Below are 18,403 nucleotides of genomic sequence, written 5' to 3'. Positions count from 1 at the left end.
ACAGATGCATCTCAAGCAGGTCCAAGGAGGTGATCCTCCCCTTCTATGCGACATTGGTCAGGCCGCAGCTGGAGTACTTGCGTCCAGTTCTGGGAGTCGCACTTCAAGAGGGATATGGACAACATGGAGAGGGTCCAGAGGAGGGCCACTCCCATGGTCAGGGGAAGCAGGGCGGGCCTTATGAGGAGAGGCTGAGGGACCTGAACCTGTTCAGCCTCCACAAGAGAAGGCTGAGTGGGGATCTAGTGCCCTGTTACAAACTGGTCGGGCGGGGATCAGCAGGCACTGGAGAAGTTCCCCCGAGCACTGCTGCCAGGAGTGACCAGGAATAACGGTCACAAGCTGGCAGAGGGTAGGTTTATGTTAGATATCAGGAGGCGCTACTTCACGGTCAAGGCGGCTAGGATCTGGAACCAACTTCCAAGAGAAGTGCTGGCTCCTATCCTGGGGGTCTTTAAGAGGAGGTTAGATATACACCTTGCTGGGGTCGTTTGACCCCAGTACTCTTTCCTGCCATGGCAGGGGGTCAGACTAGATCGGGTCCCTTCCAACCCTAGAAACCATGAAACTAGCTGCTCTTCCTCCTCGTGCCCTTGTTGAACCATGGAAAAATTGGCCAACTGTGGCCTCGGCTACACCACAGTCCAATGGCTGGGAAATTGGCTCTGAGGTCAGACCAAGAGAGTAGTGGTCCATGGTAGTGAATCATTATGGTGCTTCTTGACCAGTAGTGGCCATCCCCCAAGACTCTGTCTTTGGACTGGTTCTCTTTAACATCTTTATCAACGATGTGGACATTGGTGTCAGAAGTGCACTGGCTAAGTTTGTTGATGACACTAAATTTTGGGGCATTTTGGGAAACGCACCTGGGGACAGCCTAGTGATCCAGGCTGACTTGGATAAACTTAGTAAGTGGGCAGACACAAACCTGATGACATTCAATACTGATAAATGTGAGGTATTCCACCGTGGGGGGGCAGGGGAGGAGAACCCAAAGCATACTTATAGGCTCGGCAGTGCAACACTTGCTAGCACCACTACTGAAAGAGACTTGGGGGTCACGATTGACCACAAGATGAACATGGGCTACCAACGTGATGTCACAGCTGGTAAAGCAAACAGAACCCTGGCTTGCATCTCTAGATTCTTCTCAAGTAAATTTCAGGATCTCATCCTCCTGCTTTGAGGCCGCAGCTGGAATACTGCATCCAATTCTGGGCTCCACAATTCAAGAAGGATGTCGAGAAGCTTGAGAGAGTCCAGAGGAGAGCCATGTGCACGATCAGAGGGCAAGAGAATAGGCATTATGAAGAGAGGCTGAGCCCCAGTCGTGGGACTTCAGCCTGGAAAAGTGCAGGCTCAAGGGCGACCTCGTAGCTGCTTATTAGTACATAAGGGGTGTACATCAGGATCTGGGAGAAGCGTTCTGGTGAACAGACGTCCAAATAAAAACAAAGACCTGCAGGCTGGACATAGCAAAAATTTCTGTATGGTCCAAGCCCACAAGACCTGGAATGGACTCCCTCCAGAAGTGCTGTAGGCACCTACTCTGGAATTACTCAGGAAATGCCTGGATGCTAATCTTGCTGGAATCCTTTGACCCTAGCTGACTTCGTGCCCCTGGGGCAGGGGGCTGAACTTGAGGATCTTCGAGGTCCCTTCCAGCCCTAATGTTTATGAAATCTATGAACCGCTTCAGGCAGCAGGTAATGCAGGGAAGCTGTGGGGAGGTGTGCCATGCAGCAGATGCCCAGTCAGGTGTGTGCGTTGGTGGGGGTGGGGGGGAACTGGATGGCTCCTGCCCCAGTACATGGGACTCAGGTCCAGCTTCTGGCAGCCTTCCACACACTCAGTTGCCTGGCACAATGGGTAGCTACTTGCAGGTGGCTGAGTGGGTGGAAGATGGCCTGGAGTTAGAGCTGGAGCCCCACATGCTAGAGCATGAGCTGCCTGAATCGCTGCCTGGCTTGCATCCACACGGTTTCCCCGTGTTACCTGCTGCCCAAAGCAGGGACAGGAGGAGGAGGGATCTGCTGGAGGCAGGGGGAGCTGAGCAGTACCTAGGCAGCTGCAACATGACCGGGGCTGGGGTGGTGCTGTCTGGCAGGCACAAGGTGAGTGCAGACAGGGCTCAGCCCCATGTGGAACACGGGCTAGATGTGGGGGTGGGGAGGGACAGTCTGCACCTGCACTTACACCATGCAGGCAAACTGCTGCATGTGCCACCTGCCCCCTCCTCTCTCCAATCCTGGCCAGCTCCCGGGACCTAGCATGCAGGCAACCCCGTGGTCACCCCACCCTTCACGCACACCCCATGCCCACCCTCCACAATATGCAAGAATATGATTTTATTTCAAGCTATTATAAGACTGCCTCTGTATACTCTACAGTACTCAAAAAAACTAATTGGGAGAAAAATATTTTTTGAAATAGAATTTAAATGTGTTACAGAGGTTTGATTTTTTTTTTTTTTTTTTTTTTTTTTTTTTTTTAATTATATCTTCTGAAAGATTTTGTGTGCAGCCCTTGATGGCTCACCAAAACTCATTAAGTGGCACTCCAGCCAAAATAATTGCCCACTGCTGGCTTACTCCCTCCTGCCAGAATGTTGAATGTGATTGTTATGGTTGCTATTGTAGAGTGCAACCAACAGATAGCTCTTCGACCAGGTTCTGTGTGTTACTTAGGTTTAGATCTTGAATTGCTTCTATTCTTGTGGGTTCCAAGATAGAAAGCATTCCTTTATCACAGCCAGAAATCTTGCTTCCACATTTTGCCGTGATGAGGTGTTTATCCAGTCTGTGGACAGGTAGCTGAAGCCTCTTTTTTTATTGCTTGTCCCATTCTAGCAGCTACTCTAATCTCCCTGGGCATTTCATAATCACCTTTACCTTTTTGATCAGGTGTTTGGTAGTACAATTCTGCAGGTTCTTGTCCCCAAAAAGTTCCCCAGTTCCTGATTAACGTAAACACCTCCTCACTCTGCCATCGTCTCATCCATGCATTGAGACTCAGGAGCTCTGCCCATCTCTCTAGCACTCAGCATGGAATGGAAAGCATTTTGGAGAATGCTATAGTGGAGGTCTTGGACTTCAACCTCCTGCCTTGGCACCTAAATTTAGCTTCCAGAACCTCTCCCCTATGCTTTCCTATGCCATTGATACCAATCTGGGCTACGACCACTAGTTCCTCCCCAGCACCTACTAGTAGCCTATCTATACAACTCATTAGGTCTTCTACCTTTGAACCTGGCAGGCAAGTCACCATGTGGTCATCCCAGATGTCACAAACGAAGCTGTCTGTATGTTCCTAATGATCAAATCCCATACTACGATCACCTGCTTCCTTCTGTCCTGTGGGGTCCCCTCCCTTGGAGGAGTATCCTTGGTGCAAGAGGAAACTGACATCAGCTGGAAGGTGGGTCCCATCTAAGGAATAGCTTCTCTCCTTCCCAGCTTGTTGTTCTCCATCCTTGAGGCTGTCATCCTCCTCAGCAACAGAGGGGGTGCTACAGTGGAAGTGAGACTGCTCTACAGCGTACCTGAAAGCCTATTCTATGCATCTCACTGCTGTAGTTCCACCACACTAGCCTCAAGAGAACATACTTTTTCTCTCAGAGTGAGGAGTTCCTTGCATTAAGCACGCACACAGGAAATCTATGAAGTTCCTTTTCCAGGCAGTGCTCTCTCATATTATTATCACACATTATTTTAAAGTGAGAGTAACAGGTTGGGTTTTGCCTGATTAGCTGTTTTTAAGAGGCTTATGTTGTACTCTTCACTGAAATCATTTTATATTCTCTAGCCTTTGGAACACGCCCACTCAAGATCAACCTATCAATGGAATGTAAAGCGTCAGTTCAGTGAGACTTGATCTTTTTGTCCCCAGGGGCCAAATGAGGGATGTGGCGCCATTCCATGGGCCAGATCAAATCCCACGTGCTAGGATCATGCCCTGGGGCTCTGCCCTGTGCTATTTCCACTCAATCCTGCATGCAAGGGTCAGCTTCCAGAGCCCCACATTGTCTCCATCCAGCCCTGCGCCCCAGGATTGTGCTCTAGGGGCTTATGCCACCTCTGCACAATCTTACACACTAGGATTAGGCCCCAAATTGCATGGGATGCCCAACTTGACTTACAGGGCCACATCTCACGGGGCTCCCCACAAGACCATGGGGAGCTCCATGTGCCAGATAACAAGACTCTGGAGACTGGATCTGGCCTGTGGGCAGGGGATTGAGCACCCCTGTTCCAGTTAATTTCAGAAAGGTATACAAAATAGGTGAAAGTGGTGCCAGGGCATCTGAGACCACATTATTTTGTTGTTCTTACAAAAAAGTGAGTTTCTATTTGCATAAAATTTCTCTTTCCTATTTTCTGTTGCAAATGAGGGAGAAGTGCTATACAAAAAAAATAAACTCATGCAGAGTGATGTCAAATGCAAAAGTAAACAATATGCAAATAAACATTTTTTTCCTTTTAATTAAAACTTTAGGAGCTACTTTTAACAATAGTTAATACAAGATTCAAGAGGATCTTTTTTCTTAATTATTGTCTTTTAAAAACTCCAGGTCTGAAGAGGAATTATGGAGAAATCCAGTTTAACCTTTGTATGGAGAACCCATTTGAAAATCATTGAAAAGTTACTGACTTGAGACATTTGTATTACTAATTAACTGTTATTAACTGCCTACAGCTCTTAGACCCTGAAGAAGAGAGCATTTTTCCTGTTCTCTCTCATCTTGGCACTCTATAGCTTGGGTTTTATTTGAGTAAATTGTAAGTGCTTAGTTCCACTTATTGGAAATACTTTTTTTCTCTTGTCTATTCTTTTAATAGACTCTGGAAGTTACAGTCAATCTGGTGGCCAGCAGCAAAGGTATGTATGTGGTTGCTCTTTCCCTCCCTCTCCCTCTTTCTTTTGTGCCACATTTATTAGTTTTCTTTGGGATTGCAAAGTGTGTTTTGTTTAATTCAGGATTTCCCACCATGACATTTGATGTGCATGATGATACATACTCAGGAAGCTTCAGGTGCACAGGACATCTTATTTTGAGCCCTTGTTACAGTCTTAAGCTCAAGTATAAATATATATGAAAGGAAGAAAGCAAACATGCTTAAAGCAGGCCACAGATGCTAACACTTAAGGACATGGACAATGTCATAAACATACAGCAGTATTTTTCCCTTTTTTTGACTGCCCAAAGTTGTTCACAGGGGTATCAGCAAGAGGTAGTGCAAGTACGGTATGTATGATCAAAACAGGTAAATTTTCCTCCAACCACCACTCTAAAATTGATATGTGTAAAATTTAAGGGCTTTTAAGAACGGATTCAGAAGATAGCTACAACAGTATTTTCTGCTACAAACTACCCCTTGAAGTTTTTTGTGTCCTTTAGCACAGTAACCAGGTGCCTTGAAATCCTTTCAAGGATGTCATACAATACTACCACTATTAGGTTTACAAATACAATTCATAAGATAAACCCAGAGATTTCAAATAAAAATCTGTAGTTGTGGTCTTTCTGAGTTCTTTGGAACAGAAAAACAGCTCTATTATTTCTTCTGGAGGTAAAAAAAAAAAAAAAAGAGTGAAAACTAAGAGCTGGCGTTTCAAGAGAGGTGCCTTGAGTCTAAAGAGGTTGAGAAACCACTGCTTTAGCAAATATTAGATGAAAAGGAATTCATAAACAACTGACTTCAAACATCTGTATGTGTTTTAGATTTGGCTTTTTAAGTGATCTGGACTCATGTGATAAACTTCACTTTAAGTATTTTAGCAGCTTCCAATAAGGCCCAGATCCCATAATAGCGGAGTTTTGATCAGGGTATTGATTTGAACTCTTCCTTAATGGCCTCTACAGATTGTTGTGCTTTTCAACCAGTGTTTTATCAATGCATTGCTAATGTGCTGATCTCTGTAGTACAGTATGTAGGTTAAACACAAATAACAAATGGTTAAATTAGAAATATTACCAGATGCAGATTCTGTACAAGAAACCTGCAATTTACTTTTTCAGGTAGTATAGGTTAAGATGCATTTATTAAATAAAATCCCTTATATTTCTTTTACAGTTATTCATCATACAGCAGTCAAGACAATCAGAATTATGGAGAAGGGCAGGTAGGTTGAAGCACAAAAAAAGTAACTCTTTGTGAGCAAGAAGTGATTCTTATCTGGCCCTGTCTGTGTTGGGCTGTAGAGCTATTTTCATCTATCATTGGAGTTTTGCTGGTGTAGCCCCCGGTCTAGACAAAGAAATGTAATGGGGGGGGGGGGGGTTTCTCTAGCAGCATTTACTCCTGATGAAAATCTGTCTCTAAATTGTAGGGATATTCTGGCTATGGACAGAGTGAAGAAAGTTCCTCTTATGGACAGAACTATGGAGGCTATCATGGAAGCTGTGGACAAAATCAAGCAGGTTTGGCTAGCTTGTTGAATTTATTTTCTGTGGTTAATCTGTGACTATTGAGTAAATAATTTCCTGCTCAATTTTCAGGTTATGGACAAACTTCACAAGGATATAGCAGGGGATCAAATTATGAAAATCAAAATCAGAGCTCATATGGCCAACAGTCTTATGGCAACCAGGGACAACAAAAAGAATCATCTAGAGGGTGAGGAGACAAATTAACTTTGTCAGTTTCAACTTTTCTTGGACAGAGATAGCTGGTTAGGGCCTTAATATAACAACATTAAATCCTCTACAACTCCAAGTTCTGAAAACGTTAAATAGAAGTGTAAGCTAAATGACAAACTCTTAAATTACTGTGTTTTTTGTTACAGTTCTCTGTCCAGATTACTAAAGCTAATTTATTGTTTTATGAGCATAAATAAAATCAGATTAAAAAAATACCCATAATGCAGTACGTTTTAAAAACTCTGTATAATTGTGTGGAAACTGGAATACCAGAAGACATATGAGGTCTCACCTCCCTCCCACCAGGGCCTTTCCACCAGTTGGCACCAATGGGCAGAGCGGGGCAGCATGAAGGGCAGCCAACAATCAAGATGGCCCCTCATTCCTCCTTCCCCCAGGGCCTTTCTGCCAGTCATTACTAAGGGGCAGGGCTGCTGCAGATTCCTTGCAAAATTGGCTTTGTGCATTGCGAATGGGCCACAAATAGCCCTATGTCTTGCTGTGATTTGTGATGAACCATATAATGAGCCAGTGTGACAAACTGTATTCTCATGTGGTTCTAATAGTTTGTTTTTTCTTTTCCATTGGTTGGTTTTTGCTGTTAATGTAATAGCATGTCTTTGATTGTAACGGTTTACAGTTTTCTGCTTTCTTTATTTGGAGCCACCTAGATTCTATCCAAGTCAACAGTGAAATGTTATTCTATTTAAAATGCTGAGTCCTGGACGAAATCAAGACTAGGAAGTTGTGCCAGAATTACTGTGTTCCTACAGCCATTGCACTGTGCTTTGGTATTTGAGTATAAACTTCCTTTGCTTCTAATACTCATTCAAGTGTTATTCGTGTTTGTTTTAAGTAGAAGATCCTCTTCATATGAACAGAAGTCAAACTATGACCAGTCATCTGGCTATGAGCACCACCAAGGCTCGTATGACCAGCAGTCCAGCTACGGACAGCACCAAGTCTCATATAACCAGCAGTCTGGCTATGGGCAACACTGGGGTTCATATGATAAGCAGTCTGGTTCTGGACAGCACCAGGGTTCATATGATCAGCAGTCAAATTTTGGGAAGAACCGAGGTTCTTATGATCAGAAGTCAAGCTACAGCCAGCAACAAGGCTCATATGGTCAGCCACAGCAATCCTATCAATCTCAGCAAAAGGCAAACTACAACCTCAACACACAAGGTGAAGCATATTGAATGAGTGCAGTGATTTTAAGTTACATTAAGAAGACTTTTATATTCTGTCCCATGAAAAATGTTAGGCTTATTCCTACTGGTGGGTGATTAAAGCCCTTTTTTCTTCATTTTGACGTAGGCTTTTGTAGCACTTTATACAGAGATGAAGAACTCTAATTTCACAAGGTTTGGTAGACCCATGTGTCTGTGAATGAGAGAACTGGTAGATTAGGGTTTTCTGTGATTCTTGGATGAACATATTGTATAAAGCTATTGTTAACCTATTTCTTGTGTGTGTATTTGGAAACACAGAGCTTGAAAGAGTAGCTCTTGACACACATGATATGTCACGTTCAGTGCTGATTTTATAAGGCTTTCCTGTCTTTCCAGTTGCCCTAGCTGGATTAACCAATATCTGTTGATTAGAAAGGAGCACAACTGACTGAAAAACAGCACCCCTTTTTATTAGTATTTGTTTTTCAGTCTAAAGTGTGTTTTTAAGGCGAGAGAATAGATAAGTATGTATAAAGGGTGAGTTGCACCCAAAAGGTATTAGGGACCAAATTTCTGCAATGCTTAATTCAATTAGCTAGCAAGATAAAAATGGAGAAATTTACTTAAAATTTGTATAGTAAATGTTGCTACTGTTGTGTTATTTCTCTGCTCACAGTGGTTGAAACGGGGGGTATTACCATAGGCAATTTAAAACTGTATGGGGAACGAATGAAGGAGCAATGGAACCTGCAGAAAAAATCTTGTTTATCATTACCTTGCACACAGTGTGCACAAAAAAGTGTCTGTCCACAGAGTTAGTGCAGAATACCAGGTGCTCTGTAAAATTACATCCTAGTTAGTAGAAAAACCAAGAGACTTGCAGCTACTGCCAAAGAGGCAGAAGGAGTTAAAAACTTGAGAAAGAGGTCTCCTCTAAGTGGCATTACAGAAGCTACAGGTTCAGAACTGACTAGCATTAGATCTCTCTCCCGAAACTTTGTGCCTCCCTTTCTTTGCTGCTTCCTCGTCAGAGCTTGTTAGAGGTGGAAGGAAATTAATCTCTTCGGGTATAGAAAAGGCACCCTGAAATCTGTCTTTAGCTCCCTGCATAGTGTTCTAATCTGCTCTGGTCATGACAGCATGCACCTCTTCACTTGATAAATGAGTAGGGATGTACCAAATTCATGACAGGAGTGGGGTGCATAGCGGCTCCTTTAATCTTGCAGGTTCCCCTGTGCACCACCCCCCCCCCCCAGTAAATGGTGCCATATTTAACACTGCAGTTTCTGCCTCCCTTCTGATCAGGAACGAGTATCAGAGCCCCTCCACCAATCAGTGGTGGGGGATGCATAAGGGAACCTGCAAGATTAAAGGAGCTGCTGTGCAGCCCACTCCTGCCGTGAGTTTGGTAGATCTCTGTAAATAAGCGATTAGCACTGTGGTTCTTAATCTTTTTAGACTTGGCACCCTGGTTGAGAATCACTGGATTGGCATCTGAATTTTAATTTTTCACACCATATTACTCAGATATCCTTTTTCCAGGGTAGGAAAATTCATCCTGGGGTTTTTAGACAGAAATTATGTAATCATCATATGATTCTGAGGAATATTCTAGAAGATGGAGTGAAACATTGGAGCCTGTCTTGGTTTTTTAAGTCCTTGTGACTTTTTGGAAAAGATATAACAATTTAACTATAAATTAGACTTTAATGGTTTTTAAATGACAAATTTTAAGCATACTGTTTAATCATAATTTACATCGTAGCTGTGTTTTGTGGTTTCCTCAGACGATCGTCATGAAAAAAGTAGGTATGGAGAAGAGAATAGAGGATATGACAGGTCACAGGGAACAGGTAGAGGGGGATATGACATGGATGGAAGAGGTCGTATGTCTGGATTAAGGTAAGTGATTTAATCCTGATATCTGCAAACATCATTTTTATAGCTTGCTCTGTAAATGTATTAGTTTTAGTGTATAATTTAGACCAGAGTTATCAAATGGACCCTGTGGACCAGATGAGTGGCTTGGGGCCTGATCAGGCCCACAGACTGGCCTGTGGCTTGTTTGGTGCAGATGCTGCATGCAGAGCACACCCCAACCACACATAACATGTGCAGCACATGCCCTGGTTCATCCCTATTGCCACTAGGGATGAAAATACCAATTAAATAAATATTTGTTTAACCTGTTGTAATTATAACGGGTTAAACAATTAATTAGTGTAGTGTGGGGTTGGAGATGGGCATGGCAGCACTGGGCTTCAGCCTCTGGCTCTGCCATGTGATGGGGGAGGTGGGGGTTGCTGAGCACCAGGCCAGTGCCTGCCCTGCCCTGCTGTGGAGGAGGGGATGCATCCACCCACTGGGAGCAGCACCAGGAGCCAGGGGCTATAGCAACCCTGCTAGACTGGCAGCACAACCCAGGAAGCCCCAGGTGGTAGCAACCAGTGAGGGGCGACAGCTGCTGGTCCTCAGTTTCCCAGGGCCACCTGCAGCAGTGCAGGAAGAAAGAGAGAAGCAGGCAGCAGCCAGCAAGGGGCTTTGTGCTGGGCCTAGGGTTACCATATTTCCAGAATCAAAAAAGAGGACATCTGTGAGGGGGTGGGAGAAGTGGGGGAAGAGGAGGGAGGGACATATGATTGGGAGGCAGCGATATGCCCCTCCCCCCCGCCCTGCTGCCCAGGCAGCTCCTGTCTGCATGCTTACTCATGCACTTGCATGCATTTGACCCCTGACAGCCAATCACCTTGCCCACTGTTCCCAGCCCCAAGCAGCCAGCCTGGGAAAGCAGAGGCAGAGCAAAAACCCAGGCATTTGTTCGCATTTCAAAAAAACAGCTGCACTTGTGGGCAGGGGGCCAAAAAAGAGCACGTGTAGGAAAACCCAGGTGTATAGTAACCCCAACTGGTGCACTGCGAGGAAGGGAGCAGGCACGCCGTAGTCTCCATCCTGTCCCCCCTACCCCATCTGTTTCCTGCTGGGGCACTGTAGGGCTTCTCTTCCTTCCTGGACTGTGGCCGGCCCCAGGCTAAATGATAACTGGCAAGCTAGAACCAGTTATTGAGCTGATCAGTTAAACAATAAATCATTTAATTGTTCACATCCCTAAACCCCATGTGTAGCATGCATGCCAGATACAGCACTCAGGGTGGTCCAGGGCACATTACTTGCTTTGTGTGGCTCCAGACTTGCAGGCAGTACCATGACCTGGATGAAAGGGCTTTGTAAGCCATAACTTTGACACCCCTGACATAGACCATACTATGAACTTGGAATGTAGTCGACTTTCAAAACTACATTATGTAGGACAAGATTTAAAAGCATTATCAGACAGCACTTGGCTAAATGTTGTTGCTGACGATTATGGAACAGCTCTTTTTAAAAAAGATCAGCCCTTGAAGCCATTAAACATTTTTACAAAAATAAACATATTCATTTAAAAGACAGAGAGGGGACTTAAATATGGAATTCAGACCCATGGCTTGGCTAATTATCTGCCACTAGTTGGGCTAGTAGGCTAAAACAGTCATAGCAACCTAATGGATGCTTATCTTGCTGGGATCCCATGACCCCAGCTGACTTCCTGCCCTTCTGACAGGGGACTGGACTTGATGATCTTCCGAGGTCCCTTCCAGCCCTAACGTCTATGAAATCTCTGAAATTCACCATTTTTTGCTGTAGCTAGAAAACCTTAGTTTTCTACATTTATCTTTAATAATAGTAGTAGTAGTGTTAGTAATCCAGTTGATTTCGCGTGTGTAGGCCAGCAGGATTGGGGCTTAGGTTCTTTTTAATACCCCTGTAAATTGTCCAAACTACAAGTAAGGTTAGTATATCACAGTTATTTCCTGCAAAGTATGCTTTCATCCCTGATCAGGTAATTCTGTAGGTGAAAAATATGCAGGAATTCAAACTAAGTCAGGAATCAAAGCTCTTGGTTACCCATAAACTGTTCTGTTTTAACATGACCATTCCACTACCATGCTGTGCTGTTTTTATTGCTAAACCCTGTGAGGTGGAATGGGAAATAATTTTTTTTAAGCAAGCTCCTTTAGGATCTTTTTCACTTAAATCTCAACATTTCAAGACAGTTCTGTCACGTTTTGTATGTGAAATGACACTGTGCGGATGTGTATTTTGTTGAACAAATTGTCTATAAATTATTGTCCGGTACTAAATTGGTAGGTTTAACTTGTACTATAAAAATAAATGACTGTTGTAATGTGTTTTATATGCTTGAGCTAAAAGTGAAATTGTGTTTTGTAGCAGTGGTGGCCAGTCTTTGACATGTGGGCCCCAAGTGGCACAGATCACCTCTGTGTGTGGCACGTGCCCTATTAGGGATGGGGCAGGTACCTCAGCAGCATAGAGCAGAAAGCAGCCCATCAGACCAGGCAAGGAGCATGGGGCATGGGGCAGAGTGGCACATCAGGCAGGGAAAGGAGATTGGTGTGGTGCTTAGGGAGTGCTCAGGGCTTAATTTGTAACACCTTCCAAAATGGTTGTGTCATGTCGTTGGGGGGGGGGGGCGGTGTCCCATTCTAGAATATATTTTAAACTAATCCAGTCATGTAGAACAAGTTTGTGTCATTTCTAATACGGTTGGTCCCAAGTTGCATTTCACTGTGGCCACTTCAATAGTATAGACGGACCCTGAGTTTTGTTACTAGATGGATGGCAAAATGTCTAGAAGCCCATTAATATATAGTAGATGAATGTTAAAGAACTTCATGTTTCTTTATGTGTTTTTTTCCACTAATACATACGTAAGCGGCAGCAAAGTCTCTTCAAATGTTCAGTTTCAATTAGAATTGAGTTTAAAAACTGTAGCTGATCCATTGTAGGCTAGAGTCAGTACTTTCATCATAAAACATGTATTTTCAGGATTTATAACAAGTTTTTTAAATGAAAGGGGAAGAAGTGGCACAGAACTGATGGACATTGTCTATTCCAAAGTTGTTTGCTTACAAGGCAAAGGAAAATAAATTAATAGGTGTGAAAATAAATAAGTGAAAATAAACTTCTTAAGCAATATTTTGTTTTAAGCACCATTTACTATAACAATATAGTTAATCAGGCTGACAAAAAAGTCAATGGAAAGGGAAGAGGAGTGGGGATTTGAAAATCAAGGCAAGTACTGAAATATAACAAAACAGTTCTAATTCCTTTACAAGTTGTCTTCTTCCGTTCAGTACTGTTGTCTTCTTCTGTTCAGTACTATGGACATTGAATTTAAATTCTAATTTCTGTAACTGAAGTGTAATTGAATATTTTATCCCAGATGAAACTGCCTATTGTAACTTAGATAAAGGAGTCCACTTCTAATGACTTTTTTTACTTCAGATTCTATGATTTCCTAGAAAAAAAAAAGTTTCAGGTTAAATAACAAAAAAAAAAAAAAGTGTGTGGTGGGGAACAACTTCAGTAAGTAACAAATTGCAACTTCTAGTATCAGGGAAAATGTTAACAGAACATTTAAAACTACAAAAACCAGCTTGTGTTCATCTGTTGCCTCTGCTTCTAGTGACTTTTCTATAAATAGTGTTTTGTCTTTTAATTGGGTATTTCCATTGGCATAAATAGTTAACTAGAAAGGCGTGCCTAAACACAGTTTTTGTATTCCTGCAACAATATAGGCTTAAACAGCATAGGAAGGGGGGAATATGTATATTGTACTTGAGAATTCTGAAATTCTGCCCATTTTTAAATCGATTTGAATGGATTTATTTAGCAAAGGTGTAATGCTTTTCTCTCAAAATGTTTTTGCTGTATTATGATGTGTGATATTTCTACCAAATCTGAGATCATAGTGTTTGAAAGTCCTTTCCATTAGCTATTCACAAAAGTTCTCTCTCCTGGCATGTAAAATAAAAAAGCAAACACAAAAGGCTGTCACTGTTGCAGCTCTTCTTGTGACAGCATTTCCTCCCTGTTGCCCAGCTATTGATGTTCTTGCTATTTTGTCATTTAATCCTACTCCGAGCAGTGTTGAACAACATAATGATTAAAAATGCCAATAACTGGTTGTGCCAGGCTAGCTTTTGTTTTAACCAAGGGGGTTTTCCCATTGTAGAGGTATTTGTGCGCTTGTGAAATTCCAGGATATTGTGGTCACAGCCTAATAATTATTTATTTAAACAAATTTGATAGTGTATTTCCATTAAAGTTCTGGATAAAAGTTGCTAAAAAAATGCTCTGGGCTAGCATGACGGATCTGATTCACTTGGTATTATGATTCAGGAGTCGACAGCATACAGTTCACTTGTAAAGTTCAAATTCATGACTTGTGGTGGTGGTAGTAGGGAGAATGTTAATAGCTTGTGAAAATCATTGTTTGAATTCAGTAACCCATATTCCTTAATTCAGGATTTCTAGATCACTACTACTTTTTGCTTAGGATGATTACTGTTTTGTAATCTTGCTCAGTAACTACCATTTTCAGAATGACTTTCTTTTAAAACGGGGTTTTTTTGGTGCGTCTCTTCCGACTTCTATACGCCAAATAAAATTTAATTCAAGCCATGTTCTAGTTTTTAAAACTGATGCTCAGTTTCAGCAGTCTAACTTTGGCAAAAAGCAAGTGTTTACACCTATATTGTAAACTTTCTTTTAAAAAACAGGTTTATAACTAAAACCCAAGCAAAACCTTTGTAGTTTTAGCAAGCACATGGACTTCTGGGAGATTGCATGCTACCTATATTGTTCTGTTGTCTTCTCTCTGCTACCTCTGCCAATCCAATATGGGGAGATGCAGTACAGGATTTCTGTAGGCTTGTGGATAGAACACAATGCTGGGGCTCATTCTGATTCCTGTTCTTGGCTTGGCCTCCCAAGTTTCTTGAATATAATTACTTCTTCTTCATGCTGGATCCCCATCTGAGAAATGAGTTTATCTTACGGGTTTATTGTTTAAATCAGTCATTTTTAGCAGTTGTCTTAGTTCCATCAGTTGAAAGGTGCTCCAGATGTAGAGTGGGCTTGTTACCTTAAATCTGAAAAAGTTTGCTCCATTATTGCAGTGTAACAATTTATGACAACTCCATTTTTTGTATCAGAATGCATGGGCCTTAGTGGATGATGATTCTACCTTTGTTATACTTGTGCAGTCCTTTTTCACTTCAGTTGTATGGGTGAAATTAGAACAGAGTTTCTCCAAAAATGTAATTACCATTTTGTTTAATGTAGAACTTTTTTGTAGAATGTTAAAGTTAAACCTCGTTGTAAGGTTGTTTTCTTACAAGTAGTTTATTTTCTTAAAAGTGAAAACTGTTTTGCTGCTAGTATCACAAAATTGTGGCCTAACCAAAGTGATTTGTGCTCAATTGCACAACAAGGGCGGGTCCAGACAAGTGTGCACGTGAGAGATGCAGCGCTGCATTGCAGCACGGGAGTTTTTTTGATAACTGGGAGATCCTAGTGTCAAAAAACCCATGCCTGAAAAAGGGTGATGCACATGGTGGTAGTCTGCCACCCAAAACCAGAGCCTTGCCAGCCTGAGCCATGCTCTAGCTGCTGGCCAGGTTTTCTGCTGCCAGATTGCCACCGCTGGAGGCCCGGGAGGCCCCCAGGTAAGGCTGCTGGGCCAGGTGCTGGCCCCAGTCTCTCCTACCCCACCCAGGGCAATTTGCTGCATGCCAGAGTGCAACTACATGGGCATTCCCTGGGGAGAAGTAGCAGTGGCACATATTGTGCCACTGCTGTTTGTCCCTGGGGAAAAGCACGTGTGTGCTTGTTTGGACGTACCCCCTAATGTTTTAAGGTAATGTCTTCAATCTTCACATAGAGCTTGAAAAAAATAAGCAGGGGCACTGTTCAGTAAATAGATAGTAATATTAATAATTTGTGTGTCCATGTGAAACTCTATACTTAACAGCATACGCTTCACCTGTTGTCATATCTATTACATTTTCAATGATTACCTCCTAGTTCTGTTCCTTTAGGCTTGCCCATATTTAAGGATTTGCAGCCACCAATAAAAAGCCTGTGGCAAAATCTTTACCTTAGTAGCTATACTTTATTATTTCAATTATGTCTGGAGAGATCCATGTATATCAGAAGGAAGAATTTAGCCCTTGGATTTTTAATATCACCGTTCCCAGTATACACCGCTTTTTCTCTCTTAAAGTAGTTCTGATATAGAGCTCTCTAAAAATGATGATAGTGTGCACCATTGATTTAAAAAAATGTAGTAGAAAAGCTGTTTAAAAGGTTTTAACAGAATGATGCTGCTTTCTTCAACTGGAAGTAATACCAGTTGACGCATCCTCCTCCTTTAATTCTTGATTTGTGAAGCAGTGGTATATCCATTATACCTAAGGTTCTGGGATATACCAAGAGGTTTGATGATAAAAATGAAGCTGGATGAGTTATTAGAACAACAACAAAAAAGCTCTTCTAATGATCCTGTTTTCATAGCATTAGTAGGTATACTTTTCAGGAGAAGTGGCAGGTGTTCCTTATGGCTGCCTGGAATTCAAACTTTCGTACCGATGGCATTGCTGAACTTTTTGCTGGTTCTTGACTGGTTTAAAGGATTGTTAAAACCTAGCACTATTGCTGTTCAGCTCCTTTACACAGTCCACATAAGGCAGTACACAGTGTGGCACTACATAGTTACAGTATACATACATAATGTATATTTATATTAAGAATTCAGTTGCTAAACTATCCAGTTACTAAGAGTCTGTAAGTGACCTAAATTAGAAGTCTTAGTACAGTATAAACTTGAGGCTGTACTGTATTAGCTGGTTAAAGGAAACATCTGTATGGGAACTGATCCCTCATATAGGCTGTTTGGGGTACATGTTCATGTACCTCTTTTAATGAGACTAAAATCTAACAGTGCTCAACAATACCAGGAGTGTAGCAAATGTAGAGTACATGTGAAAAATGGACCAAAATTTATAACTTGTATTCATTCTCAGTGTATGGTATCTGATTGATGTAGATGGATGCATTAGTTTAGTTGGTCACATGAAACCAAGCAGATTATTGATTGCAAAGCACGTTAAGACAAAACGCTTTTTTTTTTTAGTTTTATTCTGGAATGATGGGGTATCCATTTTCCATTTTCACCCTCCTGTCAAAGTTCTCACGTTTCATAAAATCCTGGCTTCTTACTATAAATTATGTCCTGTCTATGTCTCTACCCACATCTTTTCTGCTACATATCTGCAATCAAAAATACATGCACATGGCTTATAGTCCAGGCCTAATGAATTGGGGGAGTAGTACAGAATTTGAACATGAAATTAGTCTGATTTCATTTACTATAAATTAGTGTCCATAGTTGTAAATTAACAAATTTTATTCAGTGGCCTGTAATAAGGAGGATATGGAGAACCTTGTCCTTAGCTTGGAGTGAATTGTGGGTAGCAGGTTTCAAATAGAATTTTTATGACCTTGTTTCTGGTTGTACCATCTGTCTTTAAAATGATCTATCCTTGAAGAGAGGCCATCCTTAAATGTGTTTGGAACACATACATTTTCCTTTTTATATAGCTGAATAAAATTGTTTATGTGTAAGTAATTGCCACTTAGTTTTCCAAATAACACATGGTACAATAACAACTTAAAATCTGCAGCAGCAATCTATTAAAATACATCTCAGTTAAAGATAATATTTTATGACTGAAATACCATGTCAGGTTATGTCATGTTGTGCTAGCTGTTACTATACAAGTTCTCCTAACTAAATTACATAGTACCTAGTAACATTTTGACCCTCCAAATTTCAGACATTAATTTTACCCCCTTTTATAGAAAGCTTATAGATTACAACTTTAAAAAAAGGAATATATCTTGCATTCAGTATTCTACATTTTTCTACAACAGAACATGTGTGTACCACATTCTAAAACAATGAATCCCATGCTGAAGTGTCCTAGCTATCTTTGGTATCCTTTATTTTGGGTTCATGTTTGCAGTCTGACAGATTGAGATGGGTTTGATTTAAAAATTGAAGAGACTGCTTACTGTCAGGACGCTACTACAGAGGCTCCTTCTGCTGAAGACTCTGTGAAAGTTGGGAATGTTCAATTAGTTGAGTATTTACTTGTATTTTTTTTCTTTATCTTAGTTACTCAGCTTGGAAGTTCTTAGGATGAAGAATAGATGAACTTGTCAGGTTTCTTATAGATAACAGTTTCTTAGAGAGAATCTCTACTCCCTAACTTTGAGCAGACAATTCTAAAATATTTAAATGATCTGGCAATTTAACTTAAAGAATTCTACTAATATTTTTCCCCCCTTTGTGGTTTTAAATATTGAGTATATTTAAATCTTTTCACATGAATGTAATTAAAATAATAAATTCTGGAGAATACTGCCACCAGGGAAATCACACTTGATAAAGTAGTCCTGGGGAGATATCAGGCTTTTACTTGTGATAAAATTGGCTTGGGAAGGCATAATAAGCTTGTTTAAACTCCATTTACAGTCTTTCAAATTAATGTGTTAATATGTTAACTTGGTCTACATCTTATGCCACAGGTCTCAGAGTGAATTAATTGAAACTTCCACAACTCGGCCACTGAAGCTTATTCTTATATATGCATGCTTTCTGTTTAATCTGAAATTTCTAGTAGTA

The 18,403-nt window shown here is 41.5% G+C and overlaps 1 protein-coding gene across 4 annotated transcripts in view; it reads left to right on the top strand.

Moving 5' to 3' along the window:
- TAF15 (TATA-box binding protein associated factor 15) overlaps positions 1–18,403 on the top strand; it is a 36,431-nt gene that overhangs the window by 3,689 nt on the left and 14,339 nt on the right. For 3 of the 4 annotated variants that reach the window (XR_002102950.1, XM_019545381.1, XM_019545379.1), the window contains exons 2-7: positions 4,839–4,878; positions 6,075–6,123; positions 6,331–6,421; positions 6,500–6,617; positions 7,497–7,828; positions 9,603–9,717. Coding sequence is in view for 3 of the 4 variants with exons in the window: in XM_019545381.1 (XP_019400926.1) it covers positions 4,839–4,878; positions 6,075–6,123; positions 6,331–6,421; positions 6,500–6,617; positions 7,497–7,828; positions 9,603–9,717 (745 nt within the window). In the remaining variant the exon portion in view is untranslated. The remainder of the gene's footprint in view (positions 1–4,838; positions 4,879–6,074; positions 6,124–6,330; positions 6,422–6,499; positions 6,618–7,496; positions 7,829–9,602; positions 9,718–18,403) is intronic. The other variant, XM_019545380.1, reaches the window with a different exon arrangement.

Source organism: Crocodylus porosus, unplaced genomic scaffold (assembly GCF_001723895.1).
Source record: "Crocodylus porosus isolate Cpor-Errol unplaced genomic scaffold, CroPor_comp1, whole genome shotgun sequence".
NCBI lineage: Eukaryota > Metazoa > Chordata > Crocodylia > Crocodylidae > Crocodylus > Crocodylus porosus.
Note: the sequence above shows the minus strand (reverse complement) of the source record. Positions and strands in the feature narration are given on the sequence as shown.